At 41.4% G+C, this 22,398-nt stretch overlaps 1 protein-coding gene across 2 annotated transcripts; it reads left to right on the forward strand.

Moving 5' to 3' along the window:
• Positions 1-8: 8 nt before the first annotated feature.
• Positions 9-13,758, forward strand: SLU7 (SLU7 homolog, splicing factor). Of its 2 annotated transcripts, XM_009647075.2 has the most exons (16): positions 9-119; positions 251-433; positions 1,650-1,803; positions 2,102-2,182; positions 2,746-2,910; positions 4,396-4,461; positions 6,050-6,097; positions 6,611-6,742; positions 7,010-7,107; positions 8,513-8,580; positions 8,763-8,902; positions 9,866-10,027; positions 10,489-10,593; positions 10,785-10,859; positions 11,115-11,219; positions 12,235-13,758. In XM_009647075.2, the coding sequence occupies exons 2-16, from the start codon at positions 270-272 to the stop codon at positions 12,412-12,414; spliced, it is 1,743 nt and encodes a 580-aa protein (XP_009645370.1). In that variant the 5' UTR covers positions 9-119; positions 251-269; the 3' UTR covers positions 12,415-13,758. The 2 variants fall into 2 exon arrangements, with proteins under 2 accessions (XP_009645370.1, XP_035758371.1); XM_035902478.1 differs by lacking the exon at positions 6,050-6,097.
• Positions 13,759-22,398: the final 8,640 nt, after the last annotated feature.

The following is a 22,398-nucleotide window of genomic DNA, read 5'->3' on the forward strand; positions in this document are numbered from 1 at the left end:
TGGGGAGGGCGATAGCGCGCGTCCTGACGCTGTATGCAGAGCCGCTGCTCTTCGTCCCCAGCATGTATCGTTAGAGAAGAGAAACGTTAATGAGATAATTTTTTTTTTTTTTGGCACTGGTGCGTATTTTTGTGAAAAAACGTACGTCAAAATGCGTAATATAGCATAACTGGTTTAACGCAACGATGCAAAACCACGTTGAAAAACTGCTGTCAGGTAGAGTTGAACTATAAGACTTTTTTCTTTTTAGTTACAGGGATAAAACCAAGATGGCATCAGGGACGGTAATAAACAGTGCTTCTTCAGGAGGATCAAATGATGTAAGCCTGGAGGAACCAAAGAAGATGACAAGGGAAGACTGGAGGAAAAAGAAGGAATTAGAAGAACAACGAAAACTAGGAAATGCACCTGCTGAAGTGGATGAAGAAGGAAAGTAAGTTTTATTAAAGCTAGGGTTATTCTAAAGCTGCTAGTTAAAAATGTCTTTTTTCCTGTTGTGATTACAGAATAATCATGAGGGTATGCCCTGGTTTCAACTGGGATAGGGTTAATTTTCTTCCTAATAGCTGTGTTTTGGATTTTGAGAATAATGTTGATAACGCCCTGGTGGTTTAGTTGTTGCTGAGCAGTGCTTAGACTGGTCAAGGACTTTTCAGCTTCCTCTGCTCTGCCAGGGGCACAGGAAGCTGGGAGGGGGTACAGCCAGGACAGCTGACCCCAACTGGCCCAAGGGCTGTTCCAGACCATATGACATCATGCTCAGTCTATAAACTGGGGGAAGAAGGAGGAGGGGGGGACGACGTTCAGAGTGATCGCATTTGTCTTCCCAAGTAACCGTTACATGTAATGGAGCCCAGCTTTCCTGGAAATGGCTGAACCCCTGCCTGCCGGTGGGAAGGAGTGAATTAATTCCTTGCTTTGCTTTGCTTGTGTGGGCAGTTTTTGCTTTACCTGTTGAACTCTCTTTATCTCAACCCACAAGTTTTCTCACTTTTACCCTTCTGATTCTCTTCCCCCATCCCCCCCAGGGGGGAGTGAGTGAGCGGGCTGTGTGGGGCTTAGTTGCTGGCCAGGGTTAAACCGTGACAGGGTGATAAATGATTTCTATGTGAGTCATTGCAGAAGTAAATAGTTGAACTATCTGAATTTGCTTTTAACATTCTAGTCATCCTCAGAAAATGGATATTTTCTGAAAAAATGTAGGTTCAATGTTTATTTACTGTGATCTACTGATGGTGCTGCTAAAAAGTCCCATCTATGTGGCTACTTACAAGCGTATTTTAAAAGTGATCAAAACGTAGTACTGGGGAAATTTGCTGTATATCTTATCTGTTCCCTCTCTCTTGCTTCTACAAGGCTTGTGTTTCTGAGAAGAGAAACACTACTGGTTTTATGCTCAGTAACATTGCATAGAATAAGGTATTTGATTTGGAGTCAGGATTTGAGGTGGATTAGATGGCAACAAAATCTCAATGAAAACTTGTGTTTATCTAGTTAAGTTAGAGCTTATTTTGCAATGCATTGTAACAATATTATTTTATTATCATTCCTAAAGCACTGAACTTTAATGGGAGAATTATTTGTTAGGCTAAGTTGTTGTGGGTTTTTTTTCCATATGCTGTGCATTTATTACACAACATCTTTTACAGGGATATCAATCCTCATATTCCTCAGTACATATCCTCAGTACCATGGTACATAGATCCCTCTAAAAGACCTACACTAAAGCATCAGAGACCTCAGCCAGAGAAGCAGAAACAGTATAGCTCCTCTGGAGACTGGTACAAGCGAGGAGTTCAAGAGGTATGCAAAATATTTTTGTCACAAAATAGAGATTTTGTTTGATTTCACGAGGAAATAAGAGAAGAGACATTGATTCCCTATAAAGATGTAACTCTGCTTGCATGTTTTTAGAGGGACCAGAGCTGGGAATACTTTCTCATCAGGCAAGTCACAGTGTTTTGTAATAATCAAAATACATGTTCTGTGTTTGGGTAGACCACACGCACTTCAGGTTTATTGAAAAAATGAATTAGTTGTTGGGAACATGTATATGAATCTTGTATAAGTTTGTACAATGCTCTCTTTTTTTGTTGTTTAGCATGCTATAGCAACTAGATACCGTAAAGGAGCTTGCGAGAACTGTGGTGCATTGACACACAAAAAGAAAGACTGCATGGAGGTAAACTTGACTTCTGTTTTAATGGTTTTGAAAACAATGTGAATTCTAATCTTAGTGAAAAATAGCTAGCTATAAATAAAAATTACTAGTTTTGAAAAAGGTTAAAAGTATTGAAAGGTGGATTGAAAATTTCTAAAGAAATTGTTCTGTAGAAAAAATGAAGGGAAAAATGTTACTATTCAGGGTTTTGCTCTTCAATTCTGTTTGTGATAAGCACTGCAATAAATGGTAAAAGAGTTTAGCTCTTCATGTTAATTTGTTTTAATTCAAGTGCTGCTGTGCCTGTCTGTCTGTTTCATGTCAGCTAGAAGCCATCCCCAGAAAATGTTTTAATTGCTTTCTTAATTGTGGAAAATAGTTAGAAATTGATGGGGTTTGGCGTGAGTTGCATGACTTTAAAATACAGAAATTAACTATTTGCATTTATTTACAATTCACAGGCTTGTAGTGCTTAATTTAACTGGCTTTAGAAGAGCCTGATCGATACTGTTTTTAAAGGGATATCTGAGCGAGTAACATATTTTAGTCTAATGGACTGATCTAGCCAATTTTTTTCATTTCAGAGACCCAGGAAAGTTGGAGCAAAATACACAGGCATGAATATTGCCCCAGATGAACATGTGCAGCCTCAACTGATGTTTGATTATGACGGAAAGCGAGATCGTTGGAATGGTTATAACCCAGAAGAGCACATGAAGATTGTAGAGGAATATTCCAAGGTTGATTTGGTATGTAGGTGCTATGCCTTACAGGGGAAAGTTTCAGTGTTTGGCTTGGCTGGGAGGAGGAATGTTTGTTATATGTTCTGTTAATGTTAGAACTTGTGCTGTATTCGCAATGAAAAAGCGAGGTGGATTCTGTGTTTGATAGCAAACTCTGCTTAAACTGAAAATTCAGATCAGAACTGGCAACCGAGTATGGGTCTGCACAATAAGTGAAGCATCTCTCCAGATTGCTTACTTTTTAATAGACAAGCCTCAGAATTTATTACCCAAGGTGCAGATTGAATTGCAGGCAAGAAAGGAATTTATTATTTGGCTGTATTAGAACCGATAAATCTATATCTATTTTGTAACCTCATTCATGTTATTTTCCTTACGAATGCTTTTTGTTACCATGATGGGGCAGTAGACGGTGCTTGTCTCTGTGCAAATCAGCACCTTGCTGTTGCACTTAACTTTCTGTCTTTATGCACCAAAGCCATAAACTTTTCAGAAGAAAAAAAATAATTGTTCACTACCTTGGCTGGAAGTTAGGCCAGTTCCAGAAGATAGGTAGGTGCCTAACTAACTGCCTTCAGTGCCTGGTGCTCAGTATTTTCCTACAGTGCATAGGAAAGCTAATGGTTTAATTAATTTAATTTTAACATTTAATGCTAAATCTGATCTGATCAGTGTGTCTAATGGGAGAGTTTAAAGGCAGAGACAGCTCTTCTCAGTAGTATCTCGTGACAGGACAAGAAGCAGTGGGCACAAATTGAAATACAAGAAATTCTGTTTAAACGTGAGAAGAAAATGTTCTACTGTAAGGGTGATCAAACAGTGGAACAGCTTGCCCAGTAAAGCTGACGAGTCTCCATTCTTGGAGTAATCAAAATGTGCAATAGACATGGTCCTGGGGAACCCATTTTAGGCAAGCCTGCTTTGAGCAGGGGGATTGTCCTTGACAGTCTCCAGAAGTACCTCCAACATCAACTGTTCTGTGGTTCTATGATGTCAAACTACATGCTACTTTAGAATCTCACTTGAGACTTTGGTGCTTCCTGGACGAAACATAAATGCTTGCAGCATCAGTCATTAAGTACCTTAAGCACTGGGAGCTCCTAACTAGGTTATGAGGACACAATAATAAAACATGTTTGTTCTTAAACACTATTGAACTAAAGCTATCTCTTTCTTAAGTTAGGATGCATGAAGTAATGGTATAACTTCATGAGCTCTAGTAAACTGCTTTATTTGACAGTATAATATAAAATAGTGAAATGGTTAGTATATATGTAGCTTCCTTTACTCAAAAAACAGTATGGTAAAGCATAGGAGTAGAGGAGAGAAACTCTAGGCTGCTGATTTCTTACAAGCATCCAGAGAATTAAAACCTCATTTTTTTGTAATAAGGAATAGATTTTAAATGACAGGAGTCACAAGAGATGCTTATTACTACACACTTGCTATTAAAAAGAAATACTAAAACAAATGCATTTTCATGATATATAGGCCAAACGTACACTGAAAGCCCAGAAGCTTCAGGAAGAGTTAGCATCAGGAAAGCTGGAGCAAGTGGTAAGTAAACTAATCCCTAATTAATTTTTATTTAGGCCAAATAAAAATGCAGCAGGTTATTTCTGCTTTCTGATGCTTTTATTCTCTATACAGCATCTGCTATTGTTTTTTATGCCCTTCAGTAATTTAAAGATTTTCCTAGCACCGGCATATTCTGTGTCATGTTCAAGCATTAGAAGCATCTTCTTTCAAATGAGAGTGGCTTTGTTTTTCCTTTATGGGCAAAAATTCTATGTGATTGTTATTCTTGCTAAAATTAACGACACGGATTTTTCAGTCAGAAAAACTTGTTTTCCATGTAGTAGTTTTGTTTATGTTTTGAAATGCTTTTTTGTATTTAAAGATTGTTACATCTGATTAATGTTGAGGCAATGACTATTACATGACTGTGGATTGTTTTAGTAATGCTTTGTATAAATTGGAATAGAAGAAACAAGTCTGGTTCTAAGATGAAGAAAATACCTTCATTTTGTGTATCTTAGAACCAAATTTGTTTCTTTTTCAGTCATTGTTATGACTATTTGCAGTGCCTCTGGTTATTTGAAGGATGAGCATATATATATTTCCCTCTGGCTTATAATAACTCTGTGAAGTTTGCATCTTTCACTAACTTCTATAAGTTCCTATTACAAAATTACAATTTTAAAAGACATTTCTAAGTTTATAAAATGGGGAAAAAGTAGAGATTGCTACTGGTAAGAAGTAGGGTTTTTTTAATCAATATGGTAAGAAAGAAAATGCTGAGCAAAAGACCACATCCAATTGGGCCTCCCATTTTCCAGAGGTTGTCATGTTGCATTTTGTCACTAGATGGCAGAGTGAACTTAATCTCCAACCCACCACAAACTACAGCGTTCTGACCTTCCTGATAGAAACGATTCTATTTTTGATGCCTGTTTTCGGCACAAGGCAACATTGTTGCCTTCATATACTTAGTCCTTACAAAATGGATCTGAAAGAAGAAACGTTTGAAACATAAGAACTGTCTCTGATGGAGATGACCAAGACTGATGCCAATTTGTATAGTTGGTTCTTGCCAATTTGCTGGTCAGTCTCCCAGGTCTCACAGCTGTTTCCGCCTTTACCACTGCAAGTATTCTCCTGTTAGAGGCTAAAAGCAGATTAAAAAAAATAAACTCTGGCTATGTTTCTCCAGATTAAATTATGGCTTCTGATTCATGCTCAGTATTCCTGTCAATCCTAACTAAATACTTGCATATGCATATCTTCTTAATTATTTTTTTTAAGCTTTCAGAGTTGAATCTTTGTTATATTTGCATGATATGAAATATTCTAGTTTAAACCATTAGTATTCAAAGGCGTAGCAAGCTCTAAATAACAACGACAGTTCTAGAACTTGCTGTTCTTGCAAAGGCTTGGAAATTTAGTTGGGAATACAGTGAAAAGGTCTCCAGCACATGTCTGTAATAGAGACACTTATAAGCTCTTTCAGAGAACATTCAAAATATAGCAGTCTCTGTGCATTTTGTGCCACAGGTAAATTGTATTTTGCATCTTTATCTCCCTGCCATCTTTCCTTTCTCCACTATCCTGTCTCGTCTGCTGATGTGCTCTTTGTTTGCTGCAGAACTCCCCAAGACACCAGTGGGGAGAAGAGGAACCAAATTCACAGACAGTAAGATGATTACCCACTGCATCACGCCATGGGCAGAAAAAAGGACCAGTCGTTAGTGGAACAGTGAAGCAAGGGTGGCATAAGGATTTCAATGTTGGGTTCATGACACTGGCTGCCTGTTTTGGGCAGAGGTGGTTGGATTTCATAGAGGGGTTTTTGGTTTTATTTTAACTCCTGTGTGTTGTCAAACCTTAGAGACGCAAGCAAATAACTAGTTTTTAATACGTGGCATGTTTTGTCAAAGATAACTGTGATGATTTTAAGAAAACAGTTATGTTTTTGTAACTGTTTCCATATGAGGAAGTGGAAATCCTTTAACAAGAGTATTTCTAAAAACTGGTGGCTAGATTAGCATGTTATTAGCATGATAGCACACTTGAGCCTAAGTAAATGATGCTAACTTTTAACTACAGAGATTGCAGAATTTTTAATGAAACCACTTGAATCATATTCTCGTACTTGTCTCTAGAGTGAATGTCCTCTTTTATTTAGAAGTTTCCCATCTCTCCTTAGGAAAGAGATCATAACAGCGAAGATGAAGATGAAGATAAATATGCAGATGACATTGATATGCCTGGGCAGAACTTTGACTCTAAAAGACGCATCACAGTTCGAAATTTACGTATTCGGGAAGATATTGCTAAAGTGAGTAAAGAATTCTTTACAGATGTTCTTTAGTACTTATGAGAGTTAATTTCAAAAAATTGCCTGCTCAGTTATTATTAAGTTTGCATATGGGTCTTGGGGTTTGGATGTTAAGGTCTGTTCTCTGTTCTATTCCTGCTCATGTTATGACTTCAAGGTCATCCTTTTACACAGATACTCCTTTTTAAAATGTCTAAGCTGAGGGATACAGTAGTAACTTCAGTTCTTTTAAAATCATAAATATTGAGTATCTTGTATTTTTCCTAGTACTTGAGGAATCTAGATCCAAACTCTGCTTATTATGATCCCAAAACAAGAGCAATGAGGGAGAACCCGTATGCCAATACAGGCAAGAATCCAGACGAGTAAGTTAAAACAGGGTCATGCTTGTGTATCCAACAAAACTCTGTTAAAAATCAGATTAATGGTTTTGTATTTTCTTTTACCTGATGTCTTTTACTAATGAATCTGTAGTCAGTTATGAATAGTAGTAGTAGTAAACGTGGACAACATTGTATTATTTATCAGCACTTTCAGTATGTAAAAGCGATGTTCAAGTAATACTGGCCCTGAATCTTCAGAGTATGTGGACCGCTGTTCAGTGTAATGATCTGGGATTAGAACACTCTGCTGTATCTAGAGGTGATACCTGTAAACAATAGTGATGTTTATGTAAAGTATTTCAGTAACCAAATGTTAAGTATCATCCCTTGTTTGTTGGGAGGCATTCAGCACTGGAGACTAGCATGGGCTATCTGTGGTACCTAACTAAATGCCTGAATTAGGAGCAAAAGCTCTTCATATATTAATGAGGTCTGCATAGAAAAGGTCTGAAAGCTTTGGCAACTTAATTAAAGAATGCCATGGGATGGCTTTTGGCTGCACATAAGGCTGTCTCACTTAAAACCCAGTTCAAGCACTTGAGCTATGACCCTGCCGTGACCTGAGTAGTGCTGTGGACATACAGAGTAGACAGGCTGTGAGTAGAAACATTTATTTAGAGTACAGTAATTGGCTTAGCTTGCTGCCTGAAATAGAATGGCAGTGGCTAAATGCTAGCAAATAATGCTCTTTCTACCTCCCCTTGCCCCCAGCTAGAATAATGCCAGTCAGTTGTTTTTTTTTTAGATGCAGATGCTTTCATTTCTCTCCAGGGTCATAATTTGACCTTTGTTGAATCTGTGTTTCTGCCACAGCATTGCAGGCTGTAAATTTTTCAGAGTGGGAGAAGAAAAGCGTGGGAAATTGAATTGTTAACTTTATTTCATTTTTCAACCTGTGTTTCATATACTCATTGTTAATCTCTTCAAAGGGTGTGCAAAAGGTAACTGAGAGCAGTAAAGCTATTGCCAGGCTTTAACCCAGTAAAATACACTGGGTCTGGGCAGGAGGAGAAATTCACAAGTCCAAGAGCTGAAAATCACTATGCTAGAATATCGCCTACCATTCATGCGTATTTATTGTGCAATTAGATGTAAGCTTGATTCATGGCACTTGGTATCCCAGACAAAGCTCCAGGTCTGTGTCATGAGATGTTTCCATATAAACATAGGCATCAAGTATTCCAAGTTGCTGTCTAATGCTTCCATGACTCTATGGGGACCCTAGATTTTCATTTCGTGTATTGAGTTGAATGCTCCTTCCTCTCCCCCATTTTTAACTCTCAGGGCACAAAAGAGAATTTTTACTTTCCTATTGATGTACTATGATTGTATTTAAAAGGAAATCTTGTTACTTGAATGCTAAGAATCATATTGTTCTTTTCTGCAGAGTTGGTTACGCAGGTGACAACTTTGTTCGCTACACTGGAGATACCATTTCAATGGCGCAGACGCAGTGTAAGTGTTTTGGGGTTTTTTTTTTTAAGGAAATGGACTTCAAAGACTTCTTTCTTGCAAAAGAGAAATAAATATTTTTAGATTGAGGCTTTCTTTTAGATAACTACAGAATTAAAGATTGTAATTTGAATGCACATGTCAGTTTTGGAATAAATGTTGAGTGAAACCTCTTATGTACACAGTGTTTGCTTGGGAGGCTTATGACAAAGGCTCTGAAGTTCATCTTCAAGCAGACCCTACAAAATTAGAGCTACTTTATAAATCCTTCAAAGTGAAAAAAGAAGATTTCAAGGCACAGCAGAAAGAAAGCATCCTAGAGAAGGTAATAGACGTTTGTTTTTATTTAACAACAATTCTGTTGAGTTAGAAGTCTGGGTCTTGGGGAACAAATAAGATTACTAAAGCTACGTGAAAATGCATCAGCTGTTCTCAGCAGCTTAGATTTATAAAAATATTTTTATATCTATATATGCTATATCATCAATTGGATTAATTGTTTTATTTAATACAGGAACCTTTGAAGATCTGCTGGTATTTCTTTGGGTTATTGGGAGCTCTTCCCTTAACTGTCAGAATTTCTCCAGTGAAAAATCTGACAGCAGTATGTAGGAGGAGTGAGAAATTGGGTTTTTTAAATAATACGAGTGGTTGAAAAAATTCTTTTGCTGTTTAAAAGTGGTATCTTTTGTAAAATACCGAAGTAACTCTGTTTAAAAGTGGTATCTTTTGTAAAATACCAAAGTAACTCTCTCCCAAAATTATTTTTAAATTTTTCTTTTCTCTTAAACGTGAAAAGCAGAATTTTCAGACTTCAAGTTTTGGGTGCAGTCTCCTAGATAAATACTTATTTTATATTTTGCTACTGGTTTCTTGTACAACCTATAAAGAACTAAATAACCCGTTTAGATTCTAGCCATGTCAACATTCAAGTTTGGAGGGGGACAGGAAGTACTGCTCTGGTTATACCAGAGCCTTTTGGTTTGGTCTGAAAGGTTTTTCTGCTTTCAGTGAGGAATATCACTGTTGTAACCCTCCAGGCATTAAAAAAAACCACCACCAACAAACAAGCAAACAAAAAAAACACCACCCAAAACCACCACAGTGGCCATAGGAGGAGATGTATTTCTCTCACCTATTCACTAAAGATTAAACTGTCTCCGTCCACTTCTTTTGTGTCTTCTTTAGAAGGTACTGAAGGTGAAGATTTTGGAACATATGTTTAACTACACAAAAGGTGGGGAGGGGGTTGCAAAACTATTATATGTTCTTTCTGTATGTATTTTAGTATGGAGGACAAGAACATCTAGATGCCCCACCAGCTGAACTGCTCTTAGCTCAAACAGAAGATTACGTGGAGTACTCTAGACATGGAACAGTCATCAAAGGCCAAGAGAAAGCTATTGCTTGCTCTAAATATGAAGAGGATGTAAAGATCAACAACCATACAGTAAGTCCTAGCTCATGTAAAAATTATAAAAAAAATTAGATTCCTTCCCATTGGAAGGGAATGAGCTATGGTAAGATACAGCACAATATAATTAATACAGCAAATAAATTTCTCCTGTCTCAGATGTGACACTCTCCCTTTTCTACTAAGGATGACTTTCAAGTTGTCATGGTTGTGATGTGAATTTGAGGAGTTGCGATGGCAGTCTTAAACTGAACGGGAAGTTACTGTATTCCCCTTTGACTTGGAGTATGAGTTGACCACATCCTGTTGCTTTTTTTCTTTTTTTGAAACTGTACCTGTAAGGCTAATGTAAAATTGCAAAAGTATTTCTCATAACTTTTCCTTCCGGATTGTCTGAACAATTTACTTATCACAATATAACCTTAAGAATAAATTGCAGCCTGCTTCTTATGGGAGTATTGTTGTGGACATAACTGCTATGGTGTCTTCTCTTGCAGTGTATTTGGGGTTCTTACTGGAAAGAAGGCAAGTGGGGTTACAAATGCTGCCACTCATTTGTCAAATACTCATACTGTACAGGAGAAGCTGGGAAAGAAATTGCTGTAAGTTTGTCCTAATCAATCACTTGGAAAGAGCTAAAAAGCATTCATCATCCTACCTAAGTCTTAGACTGTTTTGCTTTTTGGGCGAAGGTTTGTTTTTTGGGGGGGTTGTGATTTTGGGGGGTTTTTTTATCCTTCCGCTTTCAAATGTGCTTAGTAAATGGGTATCCTTCCTCTTGTCTACTATATAGAATACTGAAGCAAGCCTACTGGAAGAGCAACCCAGGGAGGAAGAACACATCACAAAACCCAAAACACTGCTGGAGGTAGGTCGTTTTCCTTTCTGAATAAGGCAGATATTTTTCCTCACCATTTTAAGAGATGGAAAGATATGTATAACTACAAAATTATCTAAGTCATAATGATTCTGGAAATTACTGGACTGCATTATTAGATCATTAACATCTCTATTGAAAACTAAGCTTTCAAATAGCATTAACAGACGCTTGGGATTTAATGGCTTGAACATTAGTAATGTTTGCAAGCTGAATCTTAACAGTAGCTGGTTTTCCATCTTACAGATCCACCAAGAGAAACAGAAGGAGAAGAAAAAGAAGAAGCACAAGAAGAGCTCAAATTCGGATAGCGAGGGTGAAGAGAAAAAGAAGCAAGAAAAACTTAAAAAGGTGCACTATATTCTTTAGTGGTTTTGTGGCAAAAAGATCTTGAAAGACATTTTACAACAATGTCAGTTTTATGAAGCCTGTAGTGCAGTTCTTGTGGTATTCTGTGGGATGCTCTTTGATGCTAATTTGAGCTAAAGCAAATTTAAAATGCTGTTAGATGTTCTAAAGTACATTCCCTATTTCTCAGGCAAACGTAATAAATATTTAGTTCTGGAAGACTTGGTTTAGAAGATATAGAACACTTCCTTTCTAGGCACCTATTATAGCTTTAGATCTATAAAAGACATTGCAGAACACAATTTGGTTATTGAAGAATGATAGAGAGATCAAAGGCGCTGTCAAAGCTTAACTTAGCACTTTTTAGCCCAGACTTGGGCCCAGTCTCACAGCTGATGCAAGGAATCCATTCACCGAGCTATCTATCTAGTGGCTGCTGCTGAACAGCCCTTCCACAAGCACAGCAGCCTGCCTCTGGATATTCAGCATGTGAAACTAATGTTAAACTATGGTTAATCAAAGCATTGTACAAATGCAACTTCTTTTCAGTAGCAAGAAGGAGCAGCCATAGTAGTTTGAGGAATGGGATAATACGTATTTTAAAAAGCATTTAAAATAAAAAAAAAACCAAAAAAACCCAAACAAACAAAAAAAAAAACCAACAAACAAAGCCAACCCCCTAAGATCACATGGTTGCCTGTCTGCTTTTGTACTTTTGCTGGATCATGATTACGTTTTAGGTAAAGCCAAGGAGTTTCTTACTTGATTTGGACAACTGGAAAGAGATTAAAGTATCTTGTTTGCTAAATATCATTTTACCATCATTTTATGTTAAACACTAAAAAATGAGCATTAAATGATGTGTGCTGTAGGTGGGCCAGACAGATGTGTGTTGCTTATCCCACCATTCTGCCTGCTGCTTGTTCATTATACTGGCACCTATTACAAACTAGCACTGGATTTTTTGCTTAGCTTTCATTGTGGGGTTTTTTTTTTTTTCCCTTTGCTTTTATTTCAGGCACTAAATGCAGAAGAGGCTCGTCTTCTCCATGTTAAAGAAATCATGCAGTTAGATGAGAGGAAGAGACCATACAACAGCGTATATGAAACCAGGGAGCCAACAGAAGAGGAAATGGAAGCCTATAGAATGAAACGTCAGAGACCTGATGATCCCATGGCCTCTTTTCTTGGACAGTAGTCACGGTGAAAATCATTCCAATGTACAAGACTGTTTTTTGTACTTGTTTACAACTCTGTGGACACTTGCTTACCTTCCACATATCTAACAAGTGCTAGAAATAGAGAGAGCTTTCTTTGCACCAAAGTTGTTGGTGAAAACTTCTTTCAACAGACGTAAGCAGTCCAGTACTTAAAGCAATTTTATATGTGTGTGTATGTGTACATATACAGTCACAAGTATATAAACACACATACATAAAATTATGTGTATATATAAAAGACTTATACCTACTCTGTAAATTCTTTATTGGAAGAGAAAAAAATCTGATGCTGGAATTCTAGGTTTGTTTGGTTAACTAATATGTGCATAAAGTCATGATACATTCAGTAAAACTGACTACTCAAAAGAAATGGTCAGCAGGTGTCAATATAGAACAAAAATTGTTGAAAAAAACCCAATACAGCTACTGAGGCCTCATATTTGTAAGGGGAGTTGCCTGTCACATGGCTTTAAAAGGAGAAAGTTTCTTGATCACTTTGTAGTAAGTATTTTGGAAACGTAAAGATTGATTGCTTTGTACAGTTTTGGTTAAATTAATATAAAGGTCTTAAATACTGTCCAGCCTTTTTAATGAAGAGGTTAAGAGAATCTGACTGGAGAGCTTTTAAATTCTAATTCTGTTTCTGCAGGTGTTAACATAAAAATTTCAGTTGCAGAGATGTGAGTTCTTTGGTTTTCTGTTTGATAACAGTATTCATCCTACCCTTAAAACTCCCAGAATCCTGTTACATGGTGCAATACCAAGTGTCAGGCGCTAATACCTTATGATAATGTGAAGCAGCATCTGCATTGTTTTGGCAATACTAGTCCTTACGTTTTCTCCTTTAACTATGAAAAGTTGAAGAAATGGGTAAAAAACGTCACAGCATGAATTTAGAGTTGGAAGGCTTAAATTGTCTTACTAAACGTGGCTTTTATAACCACATGTAATGTGGTTGTATTAATGAATGGTAGGACAAGGAAGACTCTCTAATCCTGGCTTTTCTTTTTAAAATTAAGAACCTGATTACGATTTCCACTTTGTAAACAAGGAAGGAAGTTAAAGTTACTAGAAGCAAAGGAAACAGTATGTTATGCCTGTAACATGTTGTACCTATAATTTCCACCTGTAAAGCTGGTTTCCTTTTTTTATTAGGTTTTCTCCAAGTCTGCTTTCCCCCTTTTTGTACAGAAATACTAATTCTGAATGCAGACTTTATTTTGTAAGACTTATAAATATGACTGTGGACTTCTATGTTATAAAACTTGATTTTAAAATCTTCCTAGCGCTTAAAAAAAAAAAAAAAAAAAAAAACACACAAACGAAGTAGTGAGATCAAAGATCTGGGGGTGGAATTGTTAATATAACCAAGTACCAGGAAGGAAAAACTTCTAAAGAGTAGAAATCAGCTTTTGCAGAAATTGCTTTTATGTTTTCACAAACAATGTGGATTTAGACAGTCAGAGGGGGAAAAATATTAGGGATACAGTTTTCCTTCTGCTATACTAGTGAGTCACGTTCAGGGTTTCCACATCAGCTCATGTCTTGACATTTCTAGGTTAAGGATAACTTCAAGGGAAAACGGCTGGTTTCCACAATTAATTACATACAATAAACATACATTTAAGTGTCATGTGTGATTTCAGAGCTGCTTTAAGAATTGAGTATTATAATTTCGCATACAGGAATGCTGATAATGGAAATTCTGCATTAGCCTGCAATGTAGTTCTGTATTAAAACTATCAGTGATATTCTCATGGTTGATCAAAATTTTAGGCTGAGTATTTGCTGTGTTCCAGAGATCCTCTGGTACGTCCTGAATGCAAACTGTCCTTGCGTGATTCTTCTGCATTGGCTGAACTGTGAACTATTGCTCTTCTCAGGGCTGTAACATCGGAAGTTCTGGCCAGCATACCTCCAGCTGCAGAGATACCAACTGCTGCTGTCCTAGTGCCAAGTTCAGTTCAAGGGAAGATCAGATGTCAGAAGGGTCTGTGTTATCAGTTCCTTGAGATATTTAGATAGATACCTTTCTAAAAGTAGCTAGAGACTTGATTCTTTATAGAGTAAAGGAGACAATTCAGAATGAAGAACAAATAATTCGCCAGTCTAGGCAGCCTGTAAAGTTCTGATTTAAACTTTTTTTTTTTAGTGAGTATTTCTCTTAAGTTCAAGAGAAAAATGGGGAGACAGTAAAAGGTACCTGTATTTTAGAAACCAACATAACGTGTTCAGTGCTACAGAGAGATGTTTATTGCAAATAAACCTACTGAATTCCACCTTAAGCATACTCATGTGGATGGATTTTCTTTTCAATACCTGAAGACATGACTGTACCTTCTAGCATGCCCTGGCTCCCTCTGCTAAGAGAGACCTTGTGGGGAAGATGGACCAGTTTTCTCTCTGGTGAAGCAGAAAGGCAGCTCTAGGGGAAAAAGCGCTTGGTAGTGTTTTATTCAAAATACAGTTCCTTGAGCTTGTGAGTGATGCAGAGTAGATCGCGTCTGGATCGGTCTCAACAGTTAAAGGACAAATAAAGCCCAAAACTTGTCCTATTTATATCATAAAGGTTAAATGTTAAAGAACATTGTGGATCTGATCACGAGGATTAATTTTCTTCCATCTGCTTCCCCTTGGATTTGGCAGGTGATATGACTGCATATCCAAAGACTGCTTCCTATTGCACAAGAAGAATTTTTCCTTTCAAAAATGAGTTTGCAACAAGTTTGTAGGCTAGCTTGGACAACAACAAACGTACAATGAAAATGAGCATACCCTAGCAAGAGGCACTGAAGTGGAGTTGCTGCCCAGGGATAGAAGCAAGGCAAGAAGCCGTTCCTTAGCCTGGTAACACAGACTAGTCAAATTCCCAAATCATAACACGAGACAGACCCTCCCAGCACAGTCAGGGCAGCTTTCACTGAATCTTGCCCTTGGCAAAGCTCAAAAATTATTTTCTTAACTCCCTTTTCAACAATTGCTTCAATTGCCTCATTTTTAATCCTGTTGAGTGCTGGCTGGCTGAGGCATGCTCAGTCTGCAAACCACGCGCTAGCCAGCTGATCTGAAGACATTTGCATTTTTAAAACATGTAGATTAAAACATTCTCTATTTTTTTGCTGAAAAGTTTAGCATTCTGTGCTATCTTTCAAGGCATGCCAGAAGGTAGTTCTTTTACTGGCTCCATATTTCTTTGTAATTGGATCTTTATGGCTTTCCTGAGTGGGTTAATGAAAGAGATGCACTGTTCTATGTGAGCATAATTGTTTTAGGCTGTTGAGAATTAGTTAAGGATGGAATAGAGTTCAACTTGTAGGAAAAAGAAAAAACAACAGAAGAGACAGGATTTTCCGTGCCCATTAGTGCCTAGTGCAACCCAGTAACTGCAGTTTTCCATACCACTTTGGGGTATAACTTTAATTACTCTACTCAGACCAAAACACTGTGGCCTAAACTACGTGCAGGCTACTCCTTGTTGTTCTGTTAGTGCTCCTGTTTGCATTCATTTTGCTGGATGCAACAAAGAAAGAGACAGAAATACCATCCTAACTTAAACTTAGATACTTTACATGAAACAAATTTGTTCAGGTCTCTTAGATGACCAGACCAGAAGCCCTCTGGGGTAGTAGATAGTGATGGGTTTTGCTTCTGCAAAATGCATTTCAGACCTCGGTGCAACAGAGAAAAAAATCACTTTGCCTGAGAAGACCTTGCTCAGCAGACAGATTAGCAAATGCAAAATTGCTAAGCTACAAAGTCTTAAAAGTAAGTCCAGTAATTCTAAAGCATTTTAGAAACAGCCTCCACCCAGCCACTCATTTGCACTGCATTTGGATCCAAGCACAGCCCTTGGCCCCTTGCTCGATAAGCTCCCACCATGTATCTTAGGAGTGGGACCTTTTTGCAGATGCATTTACTTCCTTAGCGCCTTTGCACATTCCTTTGTTCTTGATTTTTAATATAAAGCTAAGAACTACACTTCTGGCTCCAACACCACCTCACAGCAGAGTTTTAACCCATTGCTGCTCTTCATTCGCAAGCTGCTACGACGTACGCTAACAGCGCACTGGGGAATCGCAAGGCCTGAGCTTGAAGTCGCCTGCTGCAGCGCCCTGCTCGCGAGGCGGCTGTCGCAGCAGCCCGGGGGAAGGAGTCTCCTCGCGCTAGCATCGCTCCTGGTTCCACGCATCCTGGTGGGGAGGGGGCTATGCCATCAGCCTCTGGGCTGCCCGAGACCCAAGCTGGGGAAGGAAAATGGTGCCTTCAGCTGGCTTCTGGTTTTACTTGGCCATCCCTTCTTGCTTTAACAAGTCTCATGCTGGGCACACGCAGAAGCAAAAGCACTGGGCTGCAGGTTTTAACACCAGAGAGGCAGCACAGCCCGACAGTATATTCTGCCAACATACTAGTATTTTCTCAATATTTTGGGAATAGCTGAAAGACCATTTTTATCAAATTATCAATTCTCTGAGAACAGAAAAGCCAGCTCTAAGGCAAAATTCACTGTTTGGGAAGCAGCAGCAGGAGAGGGAATTTTATCTGTAGCTGCGCAGACTGTCACTGCTTGCACGCAATGGAATTTTTCACTCGTCTCTGGGGACTGCTGCTTTGCCCTGAAGGACAGAGGCACTGTACCGTGACATGGGTAAGTGACATTTGTTGCTGGCTTTCCTGGCTTGGGCAAATGCTGCCCATGTCCCCAGGTACTGGGATGGCCACTAACGATGATGCTACAGACTCCAGAAGCGGGGCTGGAGTTTTTTGTATTTGGGACAATAAAGACATCTTCAGAAGAGTCTTTTCTTGTCTAACTCTGTTATTCGATACCCAGGCAGAAGGCAATCGTGGCAAGTCAAAAAGATTGCTGAATTTCACTTTGAATCAGAAGGTGCATGAGACAAAAGAAAAAACCCAACCTTAGCATATCTGCACTGTGCTTGCGGTGGCTCACTGGTGCTTGGGCTGGTTCCTGCTTCCCTCTTCCTAAAATAAGCTCTATTTATTTTTATCTTAATGGGTTAGGACTGCAGTTCCTAAGCAGAGCTAATGGTCTCAAGGGCATCCTTTAAGTTTAAACAGAGATTTGACTCATTTTTATGGGGGCTCTTGGAGGGAGACAATCACTCTCTGAAGACTGCTCACAGACTTCCAAACTACTTTTAGGCAGGGCAATAAAAATTACTCAAATCACCAGTCCACGCTAAGCCAGGAGGCCTGTCGGGTAGAAAAATGCTTTTTCCTTCCCATTAGCATCTCCCCAAAAAAACCCCAAAGCACCTACACATCTTTGAAGAGAGGTACGCTTTCATTGCCATCACCCAGTGCAACAGGAAGGCTGTATTTTAGGCTGTCTCCAGCCTCTGGGTGAGCTGCAGCTATTTTGACATTTGCTGAGTCATTTTATTTGGTTACGAAGTCATTGCTGCAAGGTCGGTATCTGTAATGGTAAAACACATTAGTGCTCAGAAAGCCAACAAGGGGAAATCCTCGCTGGGACACAGCCCCGTCCTGCCGTCCCGGGGTGGGAGCCAGCGGTCGCTCACCTTTAGGCATTCGCGTTTGCACGTGCACAGGAGATAGCGGAACGACAATTACACTTTTTACTCTGTAGGTGCTGGACAATGCGCCTTTCCCGTGCCACACGAGCCATGCGTTCCCCCCACAAGCTGCATCTAAAGGATATGAAGCCACGGCACGTTGTGCTGGGGGCACTGGTGGGGGATGCAGGCAGGGGGACAGGACCACGCCAGCCAGGAGCAGCATCCAGCCTGGGCAAGGCAGCACCACCTGGGCCAGCACAGGGACAACAAGGGGCAGCACAGCTTTGCTGCCAAGGAGGAAGCACCACAACAAGCCCCAGCAGCCCATCCACGGTGGGGACCTGCACCCCAGCCCTACGCATGTCCCCCAGGGGTCTGCCAAGGCAGACGTCAGCCCGAGCTGGCTCCCCACACTGCAGCACTGAGCCGCCTTCCCCGTGATCAATGGGGAAAACCGCAATAGTCGTGGCAGAAGGCTTTTGCTAAAAAGCAGCACAGATGGGACACAATCTCTTGTAACGCTTCTCTGCAATGGCTAGCTGAAAAAAAAATGAACTGAGAACCGAGACCCAGGGCTGCTCTGTTTCACTGTGAACGGGCAGTTTATTTATTTTACAAAATGTGCTGCCAAACATGTTCTCCAGCAGAGCTGTCTGGGACCCCGGGTGAGCTCGGCTCGGCGTTGCAGCACGACATATTTTCCATCTGCCTGGCGGGAGCTTCCCAGCGCTGCCTCTCCCCACGCCGCTGAATTAGGTCAGGCTCTCGCTGCCTTCAACACCCTGGGGCTCCGGGCACAAACCACCAATATCTGCTGCTTCCCCAGTCACACCTTGAATTGCCCAGCAGGGCTGCTCTATCTTCAAGCACTGTTTCGTCCCTGGCTCATTTCACACCCATCCCAAAGCCCCAGTGCCCCAGCACAGCTGCTATAGGACAGGTTTGGGATAAACATAAGAGCTTTTTCTTCCAACACCATTAGCATATAAGGAAACTGCTGTGGCTTCCCAGGCCAACCTGACTGGCACCCTGGCAAAGCCCAGAGGAAGTTCTCATCTGGTTTCCCAAGGAACCTGCAGCAGGCCCTGAGCAAGTGCAATGCCTTGAGCTTTTTGGCTGACTCCAGCCCCACACCCAGGTGGAAGAGGCTCTCCAAGAGAACTGGGTTCCTACAAACTTTATGGAAACAGGCAAAAAGTGAGAATTCATATTCAACCGATCACCAGAGCTGCCCTGGGGGAGAGCGGCTCTCAGAGCCCATGTCGGGGGTGCCCCTACCTGTGCTCACCCCAATGCGGGGGGCCAGCTCCCCACGGGCACAGCAGAGCTCTGCAGCTGTATGGCAGCTTCTCCAAAAGAGCCCCTACCCCAGTGAGATTTCAGGTGATGACTGCGTGGCTTTGGGGGACGCAGGGGGGCAGGATCTGTCCAATGGTAGGGAACATTGCTGAGCCCTCAGGGAGCTGGGGTGCCAGCTCTGAAGGAGCTCTGCGGGACAGCACAAAAACAGCCCTGCACTTCCTCAGCTAAGCATTCCCACCCCTCCCAGGAGCAGCTGAACTGCTCACAATTCACAAAGTAAACTGTATACATACTTCATTTTTATGTTACACCCATTCCCACCATGTTCCAACAACAAGTGCAGGGGAGAGCTTAAAAAAAAAAAACCCACAACAGCTCTGATAAGAATGAATTCTGTCAGTGTAAGGAATGATACCTCCAGTGTACTCCCAATCAGTTGATAATCTGCGCTGAGCAGAAAATATTTACTGGCTGGAGAGCAGCAGGGGAGGACCTGGAGCCCGGCCACTGAGCACACGCCTGTCCCAAGCCCCATGCAGGATCCTAGCCAGGGCAGAGCAGGAACCATGCACCCACAACCAGGACCCACAGACCGTGGCCAGGAGCACCAGCAACCCACCCTGCGTGGGTGACACGGCTCCAGGGCAATCGCTGCCCTCCCGGCAGGGGGTCAGGTCCCCCATAACCTCCCACACTGCCAGCCCAGGGACCAGGCTCTGTGTCTGGGTCACCTTGCAGCTCCTGTTTAGGGTCTCCCCACCACTCCCTTAAAAAGACAAGTCTGGCCCATACCAACCCTGGCAGCACCACCAACTGTCCTGCCAAGCAGGGAGGAAGGGAGGGAAGGAGGGGATGGGCAGGGGGGAGTGGGGTCAGGAAACCCCTCCCCGGGGGCTGTTAGGGAAGCACTGTCAGTTTTAAGAGTCGTAAGGCATTTACACATTGTGGATTTAATGGGCTGGGATAAGCTGGGATATCAACACTGCTGGGAGCTGTAACACCATGACTTGCTGCAGCGGAGAAACAAGAAGCGACAGGAATTTACTGCGACTCAACACTTCGGGGGCGGCAGAGCTAAAGCCAAACTCTGGCTTCAGCCAGTTTCTGGTGTTACTGCCTTACCTTAAGCAATTGCTAGGGGGTTTGTAATTACTTTGCAAGCTTAAAACAAAACCTCAACCCTTTCCAAAGACAGAAGCATTCCTGTCCTGCCATCCCCATGGCAAAGTCTCCATGTTTTGTCTTGCGCATCCACCTGAAGCAGCACTGAGGTACATGCAGTTTCCTCTCAAAATTCGCCTTTGCAAAGCTGCTGCTTCCCGATGATGTCCTTTAATTCAAGCCTGGAGTGATCTGCCATTACCTGTTGGTCTAAATTGTTTTAGGAGTGAGTTTCCACCCTTAGAACAGGATTTGCTTCCCTTGCTAGTGCTCCAGGATCAACCATCAAAGTTGTTCCCTAGTTTGATTTGTGTTACCATCCCCTTACAAATTCTGCTTGTGCGGGCCGCAGCTACAGCAGAGAGGGACAGAATTGGTCAGAAATGATCCAGGCAACTCCTGAGCCTTTCATACAAGGCTGCAAGAGAAAGAGAGAAAGGGAAAAGCTCCCCAAGCATCAAGAGCTTTCCAGCCATATGTGCGTAAAAATTTCTTCCCATGCCACGTGACGGAGGAAGAGGCGCAGACCCATTACACAATAATAAAAATATGCCTTTGGCAATGTCGAGCCAAAACCTGGAGCTGCTGCAGGAAGCTAGCAATCTGCACAAAAAGGAGTAAAACATTAATAAAAAAGAAAGCCCGAATTCAGTACCACACACCCCTCAGAAGGACGCTGCTGCGGCAGGACAGGGCTCGGGCTCTGCGCGTGACAGCGAGCTGCAGCAAAACATCTGCTTAAAATCGTGTGGGTTTCCAGTGCCTGTCAAGATCTCACTGAAGAGATTAGTCTTGGTGAGTAGATTCACTTTTCCTTTTTTTTTTTCCTCCCTCCTCTTAACCTTAACGTCAAAAACTTAACCAAATAAGGGCTAAATCATTGAGCGCTCAGGTTTCCAATGCCTGCATGGGAATCCATAAAGGCAACAGTCGCCAGTTAAAAGAAATACTCCAGGAATTCCTCAGACTTTTGCTGGGAGCACCCACCTTGTACAGCCAAAACCACAGCCTCTCCCTTTGCTCCGGTACCGATCAGCAGCTTCTGTAACAGGGCTTTAGCTCAGGGCTAGCACAGGCTTGCCGCAGGCATCCCTGGCTGCCTAAAGCTGAGCAGGCGATGCAGGTTCAGGCACAGAAGATGCACCACTCTCCTTTTTCTCCCTTGACATCGCTTTGTGCAATAGCAGATAACAGATCAAACTCTGATCTGGTGTAACTACTTCACTGGCTTGTATCAGAAATTAAATGCATCCATTCCAGCTGCTGTCACCAGTGGCACACCTTATTTGGTCTAAAACAGCCCTGCGTGCCCAAGGGCTCCTTGTGCTTCCACCTCAGGGACGCCACAGGGCAACCACCAGAGCTGAGAATTAGGCTCACGGGGATAATGATTATTTTGAAGATTAATTAAGATGCCTTGAGGTACGCTGGGAAATTGTGAAGCAGGAAGATGGTTGTTTTGTTTAAGAAAGCCTCAAGTATTGAAAGGAAACAGAGTAGAAAGTCACGGTCATTTGTTCACTACTGGGTCCCCTCTCGGGCTATCGGAGCATCCCGCTCCTCCCTCCCTCCAAGCAGCAATTCCCCCCGACTCTTTCCTCTCCTCTCCCCCACTGCACTTTTCCTCCCCATTAGCCAGGCTCACGCCATCACCACATGGCACAGGGTGGCTTCCCTGGCCAAAAATCACTGACCGGCCACCGCATGTGCCACCAAACCACCCCACGCCTGGCAAACCCTTGGGGATTTTCCCTCTGACGGGATTTCAGCCCAGCTGCCCTGTAAGCACCAGGCAGCACAACTGATCCTTTGAGCCTGGGGCTCACTCTTACAGGTAAAGGCTTTTCTTACAGAAACACCTTTTTAATGCATATAGATCTATAGAGTTGGTCTGGCTTTTTAACTGTGAGGTGGCTTGGGAAGCTCAGTGCTGCAGGTGGTCACGCAGGGGCTTGCAGG

Source organism: Egretta garzetta, unplaced genomic scaffold (genome assembly GCF_000687185.1).
Source record: "Egretta garzetta isolate BGI_Z169 unplaced genomic scaffold, ASM68718v1 scaffold209, whole genome shotgun sequence".
Taxonomy (NCBI): Eukaryota; Metazoa; Chordata; class Aves; order Pelecaniformes; family Ardeidae; genus Egretta; species Egretta garzetta.